Here is a 19,134-nt window from a genome sequence, read left to right as displayed (position 1 = left end):
AGAAAAACTTTGTAGGTACTTAGTTCACAAAATTTTTGTACGAAACAAAAAGTAGGAAAAAAAAGAAAAACAAGGTATTCGACTTTGTGATGCTCGAGTACTATAAAGAGGTACTCACTTTTTATAATATCGAGTACCATATTGCCTTTGTATTCCAGGTTAGCAATGTTACACTGGCGACTCACCTAGGAACTTGAGTTTACGAAACTCGAATATTATTTAGAACTCGATTTTGTGAAATTTGAGTACTAAAAAAGTGGTAGATTGCTAAATATTTTCGAAACAGTGCTAGTTTGCCACAAATTTTGCCAAAATGTGGTATTTGGCTATTTTCACTAGCTTAAATGTGTTTACTTACTGTTTTGCTTGCTGCATTGAATTTGCTTCATTAAAAATAGATTAGCAGATTATTTTGCATAGTTTATGCAAGTTAGTTTAGTGAATGAAGCAGTATAAAATGTCCACACGGGCTTTATAGTTCGACACTACCACCAACTTGCTCAGTACATTGGTAATTTTTTAAGAAAAAAGATATGCAGAAGGTGCACCTAGGTTATTGGGAGGGATAGAGCACTTGAGGCTCCGTTTTACGTTTTCTACTTGTTCATGAATTTAATAGTATTGAAAGAGTCACTAACTGTTTTACAATATTTTTACAAACTAGATGTGGCAAATTCTTATTAGTTCTAATATGGATCTACTACTAACATCACATTTATGTTTACCGATAATTATTTGAAAATTACTAAAGCCACATCGGCAGTTTGTAAAAATGTTGTAAAATAGTTTATGTTTGTAGTATTACTCAGAAATATCAAAGTTTGAGTAATAACTTAACTTTCCTAAAGGGTACACTAATTGTCTAATTGGTCAACCATATAACATAAGTTCCACAAACAACTTTTCTTCTTTCTAATTTTTTAGAATACAACAGATAACAAACTAAATCTTTGTTAAAATGTGTGGTATACATATTTACATGCAAAGCCTTTCTTGTTAATAAAACACAGACCATAAGTTTAGCAAACCCAAAAGAAAGGAATAATAAAGAACCATGCCAAAATTTCATTTCCACTTGGCATAAAACTTTTGGTCACTCCATAACAACATTCTATTCAATGGAATCTGAACATTCCTCTCCTTCAAATGCAAATGCCTCGGCACTATCCGCTTCTCCAAACTAAACCCAAAATACTGCGGAAACTTCTTCAATTCCTCCACACTCCTTTCCATCTTATCCACCAAATACTTAAACTTTGGCCACAAGTTATTATCAATACTATAACCAAACATCGCGGGCAATCTAACACAAGCCCTTTCAGCCTCCTCCTGAGAAAACCCAATGCTCCTCAAGAACCCAATCTTCTCTCTCAGCTTATTAGCTCGCGTGTTCAAAAGATGCGCGTTAAGACTACTTGGCGAGCTCAAATTCTCCATCCCCAGCTGCCTTAGATAATCCAGAGTGGGCTGGAGACAGAACTCGACATCTGAAAAGAGAAGGCGAGGGCAGTGGAGGATTAAGCTGCGTGATTCTTCGGTGGTGGCAGGTAACTTGGTGGCCAAGAAATCAAAAACTGGAGCGAAGTCAGTGGGGTCACAGTTTGTAGTGAAGAGTTGTGGGCAAAGGTAAGCGAGTCTAGGGAAGTCAGGCTCTGTGAAGCCCTTGGATTTGAAGAACTCAACTGTGGCAAGGACATGGTCGATGGTGTTAGTGTCTGTGTTGATTGAGGGGGGCTTCTTGTTGTGAATGATGCCAAGGGCTTTAAGGTAGCGGAGGTTGTCACGGTGGGATGTATGGAACTTGATGTATAGAGGAGATGAAGGGGTTTTGTTGGGTTTTGAGGTTTTGGTAGGAATGGAGGAGCAAGAAGGGGTTGGGAGTGAGAGAGTGTGAAGCATTGTGTTTTGTCATTTGTGTATGTATGTGTGTGTTTTGGGGTTTTAGAGGCAAATGTAATGAACGTATTATGGGGAAAGGAAAGGACTTGTGTTTTGTGGTTGTCCTTCTGTTTTGAGGAGGATAAGGAAGATGATTGGTGGGGCCATACTCGAAACAATGGTCAGTGCAAATTTGAATACGTTTTTTTATTTATTATTATTTTATTTTTAATTTTTTAATGGAGATAAGAGTTATCATATTCTCATACAACATAAACTTTTTTTAAGTCAAATTTTCATGTTCTAAAAGAATGTAAAAAGTTGTAGATACAACTCATAAAAAAAAAAAATTGTAGATACAAATACAATTCTCAGAAGTTATATGTTGTAACTTAACTGGTTAAGCATCGCAGTTAAAATACACTACAATACTGATTTGGGGGTCGGAATCAGCAATTTACTAGAATACTAATTTGAATAAAATAGAATACTGATTTGGATAAAATAGAATACTGCTTTGGAGTGAAAGTGAACAATGTACAAAAATACTAATTTGATTAACATAAGATACTGATTTGGATAAAATAGTATCCTGATTTGGAGTGGGAGTCAACACACTACTACAATATTAATTTGATTAAAATACTTGGCTGCTATAAATTATGGAATTCCTTGACTAATTTCAACCGAAGACAGCATTTTTATAAAGAGAGCAAAAGATGTCTCGCGCATTCAACCCCACCAAATGATTGATCAAAAGGTTTGTCAATTCTCTCCTCTCTGTGTTTTTGTAATCAACTAGATGATATTGCATTTTGATAAATTTTGTAAGAAATTATTTATGATCCGTTGATTTCATGAATGCTATTATTGTTAGTCACACTTAATTTATGAGGTTTTCTACTAAAACTAAAAATTCAAACTAAATACATTAGGAGGAAAATTCTTCTAATTTATGCAACCAAGAAATGTTACCAAATCATAGTTCATATTGTCATCTATAAACCTGTTGGTTCCTAGGTGTCTTTCTTGTATTATTTATATTTTATATATCAATTAGTTATTAAAACTTCTAGAATTTCATGATACAACAACAGAAAAAATAATGTCATAGGGATGCAATAATATCACAATTTAACCCCCAAATTTTAATTGAACTAAAAGTAGCCAAAAATAGATCCTTATCAAGTATACGCATCATACAGAAAACCAAAAATATAAATTGGCACATAATATGAAAAAATAAGACTAAATAAATTACAATGCTACATAAATAAAAACGTATACATAAAATCTAAACAAAATATTTAAGACAAATGTAATATTTTGAAAATTAACATACCTCTTAGAAGGAAACACAAAGATATTGTGAGAATATTATGGAATTTTAATTTTTAAGTCCAATGGAATTGAGGATTTATATTGGACAAATGTGGAGACAAGTAGTATTTACCCAATTCATTGAATCTGACTCTTGCAATTCTATATTGAAGTTAGTCTTATATAGAAAATTGAAAAGTGATTTTTACATTTCTCATGACTTTTTAGATCTATCCTATCAATTCTATCAACTCAAAAAAATCCTATCAATTCAAAACATGTAAAGTTATAAATGTATACTAATTCTTTGAATTTTATTAATACATTGAAATAAATGCATTTGCCATTATTTAATAGTTTGACATAAATGCTAAATTTAAATGAGATGGAAGCCTAAATGAAAAAAAATGTCATACAATGTGCCACTTGACAGAATTTCATGTTTTCCCACATAAAGTCTTTGCTTTTATGTAGATATTGATTGATTGATTGAAAAAGCTAAGTCTATCAGATTATGTTCTTAGACACCCTTAGATCCCCCCCTTTTTTTTGGCTACAAGTCTTAGACCCTATCTAACTCGCTGTGTGGACTTACAAGTGGGGGTACTGGTTCTAGCCCCACAAATATATTATACATACATAAATATAATTTGTATACACAATCATGATTTTTTTTTTTTAATTTTTAATTTTTCATTTCGAGTTTTTGTATTTTTAGAATATTTTTCTTGACTTTTTCGTTCAATGTATAGAATAATAATAATATAGGGTCCTGGGTACCCTTAAGGCAATTATTAAAATAATTTTTAAAAAAATTTGATACCAGTTTTATGTGAAAAATGAAAAGCTGTCAAAACAATTAATTGTTTTTTTCTTTTTTCATAAAAAAACTTCTAAGTCCCACATACTAAATTTATAAACAACTATAAAGAATCTTAATTGTGATGAATAGATTAGTGGCTATAGTGCAAACATGATTAATACTTCTCCTTAGACCATTACAAATGGTCATCCAAACTTCAATTTTTTCCCAAAGATGAGTTATTGCTTTCTCTCTCTAATTTTTTTTTTTCGTATTCTTCAATTCAATTAAATTCAACAGTGTTTCTTTTTGGCTGAATAGACCCTAGTGTTTCATTTGAAAATGCACTTAATTATATATATATATATATATATATATAGTACACTATAGTACCGTATGTACGTTCGTGAATCGTATTTCTGGCTTGATTTTGAGTTTTTTTCTTCAATATATTCATATATCCTGCCATTCATATATTCCTGATCTTTATGTTTACATTGTGGAGCCTATAGCTCGGTTATATAATTTTGCATTAGCCATATTGGATCGATATTGTTATGTTTGATAATTGGTAATTTGATATTAACATGATGTGCAGGAACTTGGTGGTATTCCTAATTGGATATGGGTATTGAGAGTGAGTCCAGCTCTTGTTCAAAAAATAGCACTGAAAGAGAAAGAGCTAGCAATTTGTTTAATTGCAACATTTGCTGGCAATTAGCTAAAGACCCCTTTGTCACACAGTGTGGCCTCCTATATTGCTGGCCTTGTCTATACAGATGGCTAAATTTTCACACGAAATTCCAGGGATGCCCAGTTTGTGAGGCTATCATTGAGGAATACAAGTTAGTTCCTCTATATGGAATTGGATCAGAGGGAAAAGAAGCAAAAGATTTGGACCCAAATTCTCAAAAATCCATTCCCAAACGCCCAGCTGGCCCAAGACCCGAGACTGCCACGTCTCCTCTTGCACCCAGGCTTAGGCCCAGGCCAATGCTCAGAGTAGCTTTTGCAGTTATTGTGCAATTAGTTCTTATATTGTGTTTTCTCATATTCATGTGAACTATGGATAACAATTGTGCTCCACCCCACTTGGCCTGCACTTCTCCGCATCATCCTGCATGGGCTTTTTCTACTCTGCAAAGGTGGTGAGGTAGAGATGTAATGAAATTTTAAACTCGCACCACAGGACGGGGTTGGGATGAGTTTATATTTTTTAGACCCACTCACCCCACGTTGATAGGGTTATAATTGTAATTTTCTTATAATATAAAATTCTACTATTTAAACAAATATATCAATTTTAACTTACTTTATTTGTGGAAATTATTTTTGAAGAACTAGATAATTTTTATTTTGTTATGTATTAGGAGTTTGGATTATTTTGTTATGTATTATACTATGAGATTTTTGTTTTTATTGTGATATTGTTTTGTTAAACACTTAGATAATATTATTTAGTTTTTGGTGAAATTAGTCTGATTTGATAAGATAAATTTAATTGTGATTTCAAATAAATTTTTATAATGAAACAGGTTTTTATGAAAAAAATTTGTAATAATTGTAGGGTAAATTAATAAGAAGCAAAGTTTTACGGGGTGGGGTGGGGCTTTGCGGGGCCTTAAAGGGCAAAGATGGGGTAAGAAAAAACCATGCGGGACAGATGTGAAGACCCCATCCTTCGATCTCGCTTTGCCCCATTGTCGTCTTTAATTTGGATTGCTTTGAATGTAGACACTAGTATCTTTAAATTGTTGGCTAGTTCCATGACAAATTTCTATGTAATTTTTAATCAATTGATTTGTATTTTAATTCTTGAATGAGTTGTATTTTTGTATTGGGTTCAAGTTGAAGTTAAAAAGAGAATGCTTTTCAACTTTGTCAAGTGAAAGTGTTATAACCTATGGGAAATTTGTTACCTGCTATGCCAGCCTTTTACCCATCTATTCAAGCCTCATTTTCCTCAAAATTTGACTCCCAAAAATTCTGAATTGAAGTGTTAAATAGTTAAGAAAAACCCTAGTGTATATACCCAATTTTTCTCTGCTTTCTCCCTCTTTTTAAGCCTTACACTTTGAGCGGAGATTGAATCCTTCACACACAAAACATACTTCAAAGATTTTGTGTTGCTTAAGACAAGGGAACCATTGGAGCCACAACAATTCAGCCAAGGAGACTTGGAAATTGTAATTGGATAATTGGAGCTCAATTGTAGATTTGACAACTAGATTGAAGAAAGGACTCGGTGAAATTGGTTGATAGTGATAGCTTGGAGGGCTTGAGTATATAGATAGCACTAGACTTGGATGGTTTGCTGTAGAGAGATCCGTTTTTCAACTCGTTTTTGGATTTTCTCTTTGATAACACATCCGATATTATCCTCATTATTGTGTTTTTAATTTCTTGGAGTAGTTCTTCAACTTACCAATAACTTATACTTTGGTGCAAATTGTTAGATAAGTCTAAAATTGAATAAGTTGTAACTTACAATTTGGGGTGTAAATCAATATCTAGGCTGGATTAGGTTTATCTCACAATTTGAATTAAATCATGGTGGACTTAGTTTTGTGGATTAAATTCCTTCGTGTGATCCTTAACCTCTTATTTGTCATGGATAAAGTTTTATGTGTTTTTTTGCATATTGTGATTCTATTGACTCTATTTATGATTATTCTCATGCTTGTGATGATGTTTTACATGATTTTATGGGTGATTTTAAAATTGTTGATAACAAGCTCCTTAAGTGTATGTTTGGATGAAGAATTAATTAAATACTTAGAATTTTAAAATGATAGGATTTACATCCCCATCATTTTAAAAATTCTTTGTTTGGCTATAGAGGAATTCCCCAAAAATCTATCCCAAAACTTTAGCCCAAAAAAAAAAAAAAAAAAAAAAAAATCTGACCATAGTGAATAAAGACCGTCGCAAACCTCTTCTATTTGATCCACCAAAAACTTCAGTATTGGTTTGGATTCCTTTTAGCATTATTATTAAGAAATAAACCAGAACTCTTTAGTCTCTCATCATACTCTTTAAGCCAAAAGAGCACGTTTGCTTTGTTGGTGTCAAATAAAGGGAGTAATTATTTGGTACCCTAGTAGTATAGTGACATGAATTTATATTTATTGTAGATTCCACTATAAATTTATTCAAAAAACTCTATTATAAATATGAGAAGAAAAAGCATAATGTACAAAATGTACAAATGAAACTTTGTCCACCTTAAATCTACTCTTTCTGAAAAATTCTTTCAATTAGATTGGTGTAGCTCCAAAAAAAAATCTCCATTTTTATGAAGATCTTTGCATTAGCACCAGAACTCCTTTTGTTGGAGATTTGAGAAATGCAAAGGATATAGTTTTTGTCATTATCATTTTTTCTATAATCTATGACAAGTGACAACATAAAAGAAGTGTTGAGAAGAAACTGATGACCACATTATGGGTTCGTTTGGATACCGTTTATTTTGCTAAAAACTGAAAATACTGTAGCAAAATAATTTTTGAATGTGTGAATAGTTTCGTGAGACCCATTTTTAATTTTTTTTTTCTTTTGAATAAAATACTTGTGGGTCTTGTGAACAATGCACGGGACCTACTGAACAGTGCATATTGTCTCCTAAAAGGTTGAAACGCGTTCATCCAAAAAAAAGAAAAGAAAAGGAAAATGCAAACGCAAACGCAACAAACGAAACGCAATCCAAACGCACAACAGCTTTGTCATTGTGATCTCAATGTCTTCTTTGCTAATGTGGATAATGTCGCTAGGGTTTGCTTGGCTATTGTCCGAGATTTAACATATTTGATGGTGTTATATGTGGTGTGGTTGGAATTGGGATCCTCTCAATGTTGAGTGTTGAATAAAGGCTTAGAGTTTTAAAATTAAGCCAAAAATATATACGCTAATATTAGTAAAATAATCAAAATACCTCAAAAATCTTTAAAAAGACTAAAATATGTCTTCGACACCAAAAAAACATGACCAAAAATAAAAATTTAGGAATTTGAACATTCCTCTCCTTCAAATGCAAGTGTTATAAAATGAAAATTTTGGTCGCTTCACAACATCATTCTATTCAATGGAATTAATCTGAACATTCATTTCCTTCAAATGCAAATGCCTTGGCACTATTTGCTTCTCCAAACTAAACCCAAAATACAGCGGAAACTTCAATTCTTCCACACTTCTGTCTTCCTCTTATCCACCAAGTACTTAATCTTTGACCACATATTATTATCAATGCTAGAACCAAACATCGCAGGCAATCTAAAACAAGCCCTTGCAGCCTCCTCAGAAAAACCAATACTCTTCAAGAACCCAATCTTCCCCCTCAGCCTCTCAGCTCGCGTGTTCAAAAGATACACATTAAGATTACTCGGCGAGCTCAAATTCTCCATCCCTAGCTGGCCAGGGCCGGCCCAACAAAATTTGGGGCCTAAGGCAAAAATTTTATATGGGGCCTTTTTATATGTAAACATTAATTAAATAAAATTATATAATACTAATTAAATTAAGACTAATTTGATGTAAATATAGAAATTGATGAATAATACTAGCTAAACTAAGGTTAATTTCAAATAGAAGATTGAATATTATAGTTGAATCAAAAGGAACTTACTTTAATTTGGATATATGATTATGCATAATTAAATACAGTTATAATCTAAATTTTAATTTTATATATTCTTTTTAAGAGAAAGAGATAGATAGATATTATTTGGTGTGTGGCTTAGTAGGAGATTAGTCATCATTGGTGATTTATCACATTTGCAGTGTTTTATTTGAAACATCTTAGGGTTTCAATTGGGTTAAATTTTTATCGGTCTCCTATTTTAAAAGCCTTGTTAGAAATGAAAAATAAAAATACTAAAAATACTACAAAATGTTCACAATAAATGTGATTATGACTGTAATTGATGAATTTCAACAACTTAATTTATTTGTGTTTGAATTACTTTTTTATGTGATTGGTGATATGTCAGTTAAATCTATAATAAAATTTGTGGTATTTTTAGCATCACTCTTAAAAAAAAAGTACCAATTATTTAAAAAATGTTATATTTTTATAAAATTTTGGGCCTTTTACTAAGGAAGATGGGACCTTTTTTTAATAGGGAAATTTTTTATTTGTTGTGGGGCCTTAGGCCTAGGCCTTGAGCCGACACTGCAGCTGCCTTAGATAATCTAGAGTTGGCTGGAGACAGAACTCGAGTGATTCTTCAGTGGCCAAGAAAACAAAAACTGGGGTGAAGTCAATTGGGTCAAAATTGGTAGAGAAGAGTTGTGGGCAAAGGTAAGTGTAGGGAATTTAACCTAAATTCCCAACCTGTGAGAAACAAAAATAGAGAAAACAAACGCCAAAGAAAAACAATCACATGCACAAGATAGTCTTTACGTGGTTCGGTAATTTGCCTATATCCACGAAGTTGCAGGGATTTCACTATTATTAGGGAAAGAAGAAAAAATACAAGGTGCGGCTACAATTTTCTCTCTCACACAAAAAACACGGCAACCAACCTACAATAAAAACCCTAATCACCAAAGTCGGTTTCTATTATACAAAATGGGCCAAAAAAATTTTCTTGGGGGATTGGCCCAAGCCTCCGCTCCATGGACTAAGCCTCAATAAATCTCCCATTAAAAACCACGCAATATTATTTGGGGCGAGTCGGGTCGTCGAATCGGATCAAACAAAACTAGGCTCCACAAAGCCCAACAGTAAGCAAGTCTTGGGAAGTTAGGCTCTGTAAAGCCCTTGGATTAATTTGAAGAAATCAACCATGGGAAGGATGTTGTCAATGGACAATGGTGTAAGAGTCAATGTTGATGGATGGAAGCTTGTTGTTGGGTTTGTGAATGATTCTAAGGGTTTTGAGGTTGCGAAGGTTATCATGGTGGGATTTATGGAGCTTGAGGTATAGAGGAGAGGAAGGGGATTTGTTAGGGTTTGTGAAGCATTGTGTTTTGGCTTTGGGGTTTTAGAGGCAAACAATGTAACGAACGTATTATGGGGGGTTTTGGTTCTTTTGTTTTGAGGAGGATAAGGAAGATATATGATTGGTGGGACATATATATATATATATATATATATATACACACACATGTATGAATCAGTGCAAATTTGAACTTAAAAAAAAAAAAATTTATTATGGAGAAAATAACAGGTCTTATATCATGTAATAATTAGGGTTATTACATCATGCAATATTGTAAAAATTAAAAATTCACTTTTTAAACTTTCAATTCTTTACTTTTTTATTTATTTTATATTTTATATATTTTTTTTTACCTTTTTAAATTTTATATCTCACAATTTGATCTAAATTCGAAAATAGTAATCATACTTTCGCAAAGGTGGTGAAAGAACATTATTTACCGATTTTTGGATGCAAGCACGTAATAATTGCATTAACTTCAGGTAGAATTCCTAGATATTCTTAGAAGTCCTGGACATGTTGTAACTTAACTAGTTAAGTAGGCTAGTTAAAATCTACTACAACACCTATTTGGATAAGATAGGTGATTTGGAGTGAGAGTAAACAATGTACTAGAATACAAATTTCATCAAAATACAGATTAATTTAGGGTGGAATTGCCGATATATATAATCCTCCAAAGGCCAATTTTGTTTTTTCATTGTAATTAAAGAAAGCAAAAGATCGAGTCTCGTACGTGCATCCAACTCACCAAGTGATTATCAAGGTTTTTCAATTCTCAAGCAATTATCAAGGTTTGTCAATATTCTCTCTATTATGTACTTAATTAATAGCCCAAAATTCTGAGATTATGTCTTATGTCCTTAGTTGCTCCTAGTATTTTTTTTTTTTTTTACTTAACAAGACCCTAGTCCTTACCATTTAATTTCTAGTAAAACACACAGATAGTATATTTTTTGGATGATAAAAAAAGGTGGAAGAGGGCGACTATAGTAGCTTTCCAGCATTACCATAGTAGTACCATATCCATTAGCTAGGTCACTCAACCCCATGAACATATTATACACACATAAATATATGTTTGTATGTTGATTCATGAATTGAATTTCTTTTAGTTTTTTGTTTGTTTGTTAAATATATACTTTTTTAAATTCATAATTATTTTCCTACTTTTTGAGATAGTTGAGGAACATAAATAACATTTAAATACAAAATCTTTATTTTTTATGATTTGTTTTTTCGGTTCAATGTTTTGATTAATAGTAATAATAATAATGATGATGATGTTATTTATTGTGCTTTGTTACAAACTATAGAATTTGAACAGAATATTGCATCCACCCATGCTATGATTTCCGTTGGCAATATTAACTAAAAAAGAAAAAGAAAGGACTTCTTTTTGGCAAATTGGTTCTCCTATTCATCTAGGAGTATATTTATTTTGTTATGTTTAAAGTGTTGACCGTTCAGGGTGTAGCTAGCCCTGATATATATAATTTTTCACAAGCCAGAATTGATATATATATGTATATATATATATTTTGTTATGGTTGATAATTGACGATATTTGCACTTAATTACATGATGATGATATGCAGGAACTTGGTATTCCTAATTCAAAATGGATACTGAGGCCACTGAATCCAGCTCTTGTTCAAAAAATTGCACTGAAGATGCTAGCAGTTTGTTTAATTGCAAAATTTGTTGGCAATTAGCTGAAGACCCTGTTGTCACTCTGTGTGGACACCTTTTCTGCTGGTTTTGTCTATGCAGTTGGCTAAAATCTTTCAGTAAATGCAAGGAATGCCCAGTTTGTCGAGCAATCATTGAGGAAGACAAATTGGTTCCTCTATATGGAACTGAATCAGAGAGAAAAGAAGCAAAAGATTTGGACCCAAATTCTGAAAAGTCCATTCCCAATCGCCCAATTGCCCCAAGACCCCAAACTGCCACACTTCCTAATAATGAAGACTATTTTCCTGAGGGTGAGGCTGATTTTTCTGAGGATGAAGAGGACCTTAACAGTGCGAGTTTTATGTCAGAACTTCTTAATAGTCTAGGCTATATAATATATTTTTTTATAGAATTGCTACGCTATATAATATTGGCTACTCTAATTGTTTTTTTCATAATTAGCTTTGTGAAGAACAAGTCTTATGCTAATACAGAAGTGTACCCCGCCATAAGTACTTCTTGTAATCCTCCTCTTTATTACCAAATTCGACCTCCAAGATGGATAGAAACACATTTCCTCCCACTTGGTGCTATGGTGGTACAAGGTTTAAGGAAAAAAAAAGGTTTTTGGGATCCTGCTATGGTGCCAGAAGTAAGGATTTTGGGGCAACGTTTTTGTGAAGATAGGCAACGTATAAAGGAAAGGTACTTCAATATCCTAGGGATCAGTAATGGTACAACGGGGTTGGTATCATTAAATGGAAGTCTGCTTACTCAGGTGATGGAGGCATTAATAGATGAGTCTTTAATATTTTTTTGATTTTATTTTTTCATGATATAAGGAGTGGGAATTTGTTTTTTTTTTTTTTTTTGGGGAGCATTGATTCTCTTTGTTGTTGTTGTCATCGTCGTTGTCGTCGATGTTGGATATTAAATAGAATTATAGTTGAATAAAGTTTATTCAGGCTCACTTTTTACGTACTTCTCAGGTTATGTGTCACAGTTTTATTAATTGACCTGCCAAAAAAAAAAAAAAAAATCATTTGCCTATACTAATTCTCAATTTCATATTTCTATTTGATCAATCAATTTTTAAAAAATTTTAATTTCGAGTTTTTTTTTTTATTTTAAAATATTTTTCCTGACTTTTTCGTTCAATTTATAGAATAATAATAGTATAGGGTCTTGGGTGCCCTTAAGACAATTATTAAAATAATTAAAAAAAAAAATTTGATACCACTTTCATGTGAAAATAAAAAGCCGACAAAACAATTAATTGCTTTTTTTTTTTTTCTCATAAAAAATTTCTTCTAAGTCCCACATACTAAATTTATAAACAACTATAAAGAATCTTAATTGTGATGAATAGACTAGTGGCTATGGTGTAAACATGACTAACATTTCTCCTTAGACCATTACAAATGGTCATCCAAACTTCAATTTTTTCCAAAAGATGAGTTATTGCTCTCTCTCTCTCTCTCTCTCTCTTTTATTTTTTATTTTTTATTTTTTATTATTATTTTTTTTTACGTATTCTTCAATTCAATTAAATTCAACAGTGTATTTTTTAGGCTGAATAGGCCCAGTGTTTCATTTGAAAATGCACTTAATTATATATAGTACACTATAGTACTATATGTACGTTCGTGAATCGTATTTCTGGCCTGATTTTGAGTTTTTTTCTTCAATATATCTATATATCCTGCCATTCATATATTCCTAATCTTTATGTTTACATTGTGGAGCCTATAGCTCGGTTATATAATTTTGCATTAGCCATATTGGATCGATATTGTTATGTTTGATAATTGGTAATTTGATATTAACATGATGTGCAGGAACTTGGTGGTATTCTTAATTGGATATGGATATTGAGAGTGAGTCCAGCTCTTGTTCAAAAAATAGCACTGAAAGAGAAAAACCTAGCAATTTGTTTAATTGCAACATTTGCTGGCAATTAGCTAAAGACCCCATTGTCACACAGTGTGGCCTACTGGCCTCCTATATTGCTGGCCTTGTCTATACAGATGGCTACATTTTCACACGAAATTCCAGGGATGCCCAGTTTGTGAGGCTATCATTGAGGAATACAAGTTAGTTCCTCTAAATGGAATTGGATCAGAGGGAAAAGAAGCAAAAGATTTGGACCCAAATTCTCAAAAGTCCATTCCCAAACGCCCAGCTGGCCCCCGAGACTGCCACGTCTCCTCTTGCACCCAGGCTTAGGCCCAGGCCCATGCTCAGAACAGCTTTTGCAGTTATTGTGCAATTAGTTCTTATATTGTGTTTTCTCATTTTCGTGTGGACTATGGATAACAATTGTGCCCCACCTCGCTTGGCTCGCACTTCTCCGCATCATCCTACATGGGTTTTTCCTACTCTGCAAAGGTGGTAAGATAGAGATGTAGTGAAATTTTAAATTCACACCATAGGATGGGGTGAAATGAGTTTATACTTTTTAGACTCACTTACCCCACGTTGATAGGGTTATAATTGTAATTTTCTCATAACCTAAAATTCTACTATTTAAACAAAATATATCAATTTTAACTTACTTTATCTGTGGAAATTATTTTTGAAGAACTAGATAATTTTTATTTTGTTATGTATTAGGAGTTTGAATTATTTTCTTATGCGTTATACTATAAGATTTTTGTTTTTATTGTGATATTGTTTTGTTAAACATTTAGATAATATTATTTAGTTTTTGGTGAAATTAGTTTGATTTGATAAGATAAATTTAATTGTGATTTCAAATAAATTTTTATAATGAAACATGTTTTTATTAAAAAAATTTGTAATAATTGTGGGGTAAATTAATAAGAAGTAGAGTTTTACGGGGTGTGATGGGGTTTTGCGGGGCCTTAAGGGGCAAAGATGGGGTAAGAAAAAACCATGAAGGACAAATTTGAAGACCCTATCCTTTGATCCCGCCTTGCCTCATTGTCGTCTTTAATTTGGATTGCTTTGAATGTAGACACTAGTATCTTTAAATTGTTGGCTAGTTCCATGAAAAATTTCTATGTAATTTTTATCAATTGATTTGTATTTTAATTCTTGAATGAGTTGTATTTTTGTATTGGGTTCAAGTTGAAGTTAAAAAGAGAATGCTTTTCAACTTTGTCAAGTGAAAGTGTTAGAACCTATGGGAAATTTGTTACCTGCTATGCCAGCCTTTTACCCATCTATTCAAGCCTCATTTTCCTCAAAATTTGACTCCCAAAAATTCTGAATTGACGTGTGAAATAGTAAAGAAAAACCCTAGTGTATATACCCATTTTTTCTCTGCTTTCTCCCTCTTTTTTAAGCCTTACACTTTGAGCGGAGATTGAATCCTTCACACACAAAACATACTTCAAAGATTTTGTGTTGTTTAAGACAAGGGAACCATTGGAGCCACAACAATTCAGCCAAGGAGACTTGGAAACTGTAATTGGATAATTGGAGCTCAATTGCAGATTTGACAACTAGATTGAAGAAAGGACTCGGTGAAATTGGTTGATAACGATAGCTTGGAGGGCTTGAGTATATAGATAGCACTAGACTTGGATGGTTTGCTGTAGAGAGATCCGTTTTTCAACTCGTTCTTGGATTTTCTCTTTGATAACACATCCGATATTATCCTCATTATTGTGTTTTTAATTTCTTGGAGTAGTCCTTCAACTTACTAATAACTCATACTTTGGTGCAAATTGTTAGATAAGTCTAAAATTGAATAAGTTGTAACTTACAATTTGGGGTGTAAATCAATATTTAGGCTGGATTAGCTGGTGGACTTGGTTTTGTGGATTAAATTCCTTCGTGTGATCCTTAACCTCTTATTTGTCATGGATAAAGTTTTATGTGCTTTTTTGCATATTGTGATTCTATTGACTCTATTTATGATTATTCTCATGCTTGTGATGATGTTTTACATGATTTTATGGGTGATTTTCAAATTGTTGATAACAAGCTCCTTAAGTGTATGCTTGGATGAAGAATTAATTAAATACTTAGAATTTTAAAATGATGGGATTTACATCCCCATCATTTTTAAAATTCTTTGTTTGGCTATAGAGGAATTCTCCAAAAATATATCCCAAAACTTTAGCCCAAAAAAAAAAAAAAAAAATCTGACCATAGTGAATAAAGACCGTCGCAAACCTCTTCTATTTGATCCACCAAAAACTTCAGTATTGGTTTGGATTCCTTTTAGCATTATTATTAAGAAATAAACCAGAACTCTTTAGTCTCTCATCATACTCTTTAAGCCAAAAGAGCACGTTTGCTTTGTTGGTATCAAATAAAGGGAGTAATTATTTGGTACCCTAGAAGTATAGTGACATGATGCTCATTCTTTTTATATTTATTGTAGATTCCATTATGAATTTATTCAAAAAACTCTACTATAAATATGAGAAGAAAAAGCTTAATGTCACTATATTTTAGGAGTACTTAATAATTTTTTCAATAAAAGTGAAAAACTAGTTGTTTTGTTTTTAGGCAAAATGTACAAAAGAAACTTTGTCCACCTTAAATCTACTCTTTCTGAAAAATTCCTTCAATTAGATTGGTGTAGCTCCAAAAGAAATTCTCCATTTTTATGAAGATCTTTGCATTAGCACCAGAACTCCTTTTGTTGGAGATTTGAGAAATGCAAAGGATATAGTTCTTGTCATTATCATTTTTTGTATAATCTATGACAAGTGACAACATAGAAGAAGTGTTGAGAAGGAACCGATGACCACATCATGGGTCCGTTTGGATACCGTATATTTTGCTAAAAACTTAAAATACTATAGTAAAATAATTTTTAAATATGTGAATAGTTCCGTGAGACCCATTTTTAATGTTTTTTTTCCTTCTAAATAAAGTACTTGTGGGTCCTGTGAACAATGCACGGGACCCACTGAACAGTGCATATTGTCTCCTAAAAGGCTGAAACGCGTTCATCCAAAAAAAAGAAAAGAAAAGGAAAACGCAAACGCAAACGCAACAAACGAAACGTAATCCAAACACATAACATCTTTGTCATTGTGATCTCAATGTCTTCTTTGCTAATGTGGATAATGTTGCTAGGGTTTGCTTGGCTACTGTCCGAGATCTAACATATTTGATGGTGTTATATGTGGTGTGGTTGGAATTGGGATCCTCTCAATGTTGAGTGTTGAATAAAGGCTTAGGGTTTTAAAATTAAGCCAAAAATATATACCCTAATATTAGTAAAATGATCAAAATACCTCAAAAATCTTTAAAAAGACTAAACTATGTCTACGACACCAAAAAAACATGACCAAAAATAAAAATTTAGGAATTTGAACATTCCTCTCCTTCAAATGCAAGTGTTATAAAATGAAAATTTTGGTCACTTCACAACATCATTCTATTCAATGGAATTAATCTGAACATTCATTTCCTTCAAATGCAAAAGCCTTGGCACTATTCACTTCTCCAAACTAAACCCAAAATACAGCGGAAACTTCAATTCTTCCACACTCCTATCTTCCTCTTATCCACCAAGTACTTAATCTTTGACCACATGTTATTATCAATGCTAGAACCAAACATCACAGGCAATCTAAAACAAGCCCTTGCAGCCTCCTCAGAAAAACCAATACTCTTCAAGAACCCAATCTTCCCCCTCAGCCTCTCAGCTCGCGTGTTCAAAAGATACGCATTAAGATTACTCGGCGAGCTCAAATTCTCCATCCCCAGCTGCCTTAGATAATCCAGAGTTGGCTGGAGACAGAACTCGAGTGATTCTTCAGTGGCCAAGAAAACAAAAACTGGGTGAAGTCAGTTGGGTCAAAATTGGTAGAGAAGAGTTGTGGGCAAAGGTAAGCAAGTCTTGGGAAGTCAGGCTCTGTAAAGCCCTTGGATTAATTTGAAGAAATCAACCATGGGAAGGACGTTGTCAATGCACAATGGTGTTAGAGTCAGTGTTGATGGATGGAAGCTTGTTGTTGGGTTTGTGAATGATTCTAAGGGTTTTGAGGTTGCGAAGGTTGTCATGGTGGGATGTATGGAGCTTGAGGTATAGAGGAGAGGAAGGGGATTTGTTAGGGTTTGTGAAGCATTGTGTTTTGGCTTTGGGGTTTTAGAGGCAAATAATGTAACGAACGTATTATGGGGGGTTTTGGTTCTTTTGTTTTGAGGAGGATAAGGAAGATATATGATTCAATGATTGGTGGGGCATATATATATATATATATATATATATATATACACATGTATGAATCAATGCAAATTTGAACTTAAAAAAAAAAATTTATTATGGAGAAAATAACAGGTCTTATATCATGTAATAATTAGGGTTATTACATCATGCAATATTGTAAAAATTAAAAATTCACTTTTTAAACTTTCAATTCTTTACTTTTTTATTTATTTTATATTTTATATATTTTTTTTTACCTTTTTAAATTTTATATCTCACAATTTGATCTAAATTCGAAAATAGTAATCATACTTTCGCAAAGGTGGTGAAAGAACATTATTTACCGATTTTTGGATGCAAGCACGTAATAATTGCATTAACTTCAGGTAGAATTCCTAGATATTCTTAGAAGTCCTGGACATGTTGTAACTTAACTAGTTAAGTAGGCTAGTTAAAATCTACTACAACACCTATTTGGATAAAATAGGTGATTTGGAGTGAGAGTAAACAATGTTCTAGAATACTAATTTCATCAAAATACAGATTAATTTAGGGTGGAATTGCCGATATATATAATCCTCCAAAGGCCAATTTTGTTTTTTCATTGTAATTAAAGAAAGCAAAAGATCGAGTCTCGTACGTGCATCCAACTCACCAAGTGATTATCAAGGTTTTTCAATTCTCAAGCAATTATCAAGGTTTGTCAATATTCTCTCTCTTATGTACTTAATTAATAGCCCAAAACTCTGAGATTATGTCTTATGTCCTTAGTTGCTCCTAGTATTTTTTTTTTTTTACTTAACAAGACCCTAGTCCTTACCATTTAATTTCTAGTAAAACACACAGATAGTATATTTTTTGGATGATAAAAAAAGGTGGAAGAGGGCGACTATAGTAGCTTTCCAGCATTACCATAGTAGTACCATATCCATTAGCTAGGTCACTCAACCCCATGAACATATTATACACACATAAATATATGTTTGTATGTTGATTCATGAATTGAATTTCTTTTAGTTTTTTGTTTGTTTGTTAAATATATACTTTTTTAAATTCATAATTATTTTCCTACTTTTTGAGATAGTTGAGGAACATAAATAATATTTAAATACAAAAATCTTTATTTTTTCTGATTTGTTTTTTCGGTTCAATGTTTTGAATAATAGTAATAATAATAATGATGATGATGTTATTTATTGTGCTTTGTTACAAACTATAGAATTTGAACAGAATATTGCATCCACCCATGCTATGATTTCCGTTGGCAATATTAACTAAAAAAGAAAAAGAAAGGACTTTTTGGCAAATTGGTTCTCCTATTCATCTAGGAGTATATTTATTTTGTTATGTTTAAAGTGTTGACTGTTTAGGGTGTAGCTAGCCCT

General features: G+C 32.5%; 1 protein-coding gene and 2 pseudogenes across 1 annotated transcript; all 3 read right to left on the bottom strand.

Annotated features, from left to right (window-relative positions):
* Positions 1-934: 934 nt before the first annotated feature.
* Positions 935-2,061, bottom strand: LOC115967270 (transcription termination factor MTEF1, chloroplastic). The gene has a single exon (XM_031086347.1). The coding sequence runs from the start codon at positions 1,897-1,899 to the stop codon at positions 1,066-1,068; it is 834 nt and encodes a 277-aa protein (XP_030942207.1). The 5' UTR covers positions 1,900-2,061; the 3' UTR covers positions 935-1,065.
* Positions 2,062-7,998: 5,937 nt separating this feature from the next.
* On the bottom strand, positions 7,999-9,293 carry LOC115966920 (annotated as a pseudogene).
* Positions 9,294-16,899: 7,606 nt separating this feature from the next.
* On the bottom strand, positions 16,900-18,703 carry LOC115966919 (annotated as a pseudogene).
* Between the last annotated feature and the right edge of the window lie 431 nt (positions 18,704-19,134).

Source organism: Quercus lobata, chromosome 11 (genome assembly GCF_001633185.2).
Source record: "Quercus lobata isolate SW786 chromosome 11, ValleyOak3.0 Primary Assembly, whole genome shotgun sequence".
Lineage (NCBI taxonomy): Eukaryota > Viridiplantae > Streptophyta > Magnoliopsida > Fagales > Fagaceae > Quercus > Quercus lobata.
This window is presented reverse-complemented; position numbering and strand designations above follow the sequence as displayed.

Bases quoted from the DNA above. Each gene is read 5' to 3' on its own strand.
- LOC115967270 (XM_031086347.1), bottom strand. From the start codon at position 1,899: ATGCTTCACACTCTCTCACTCCCAACCCCTTCTTGCTCCTCCATTCCT.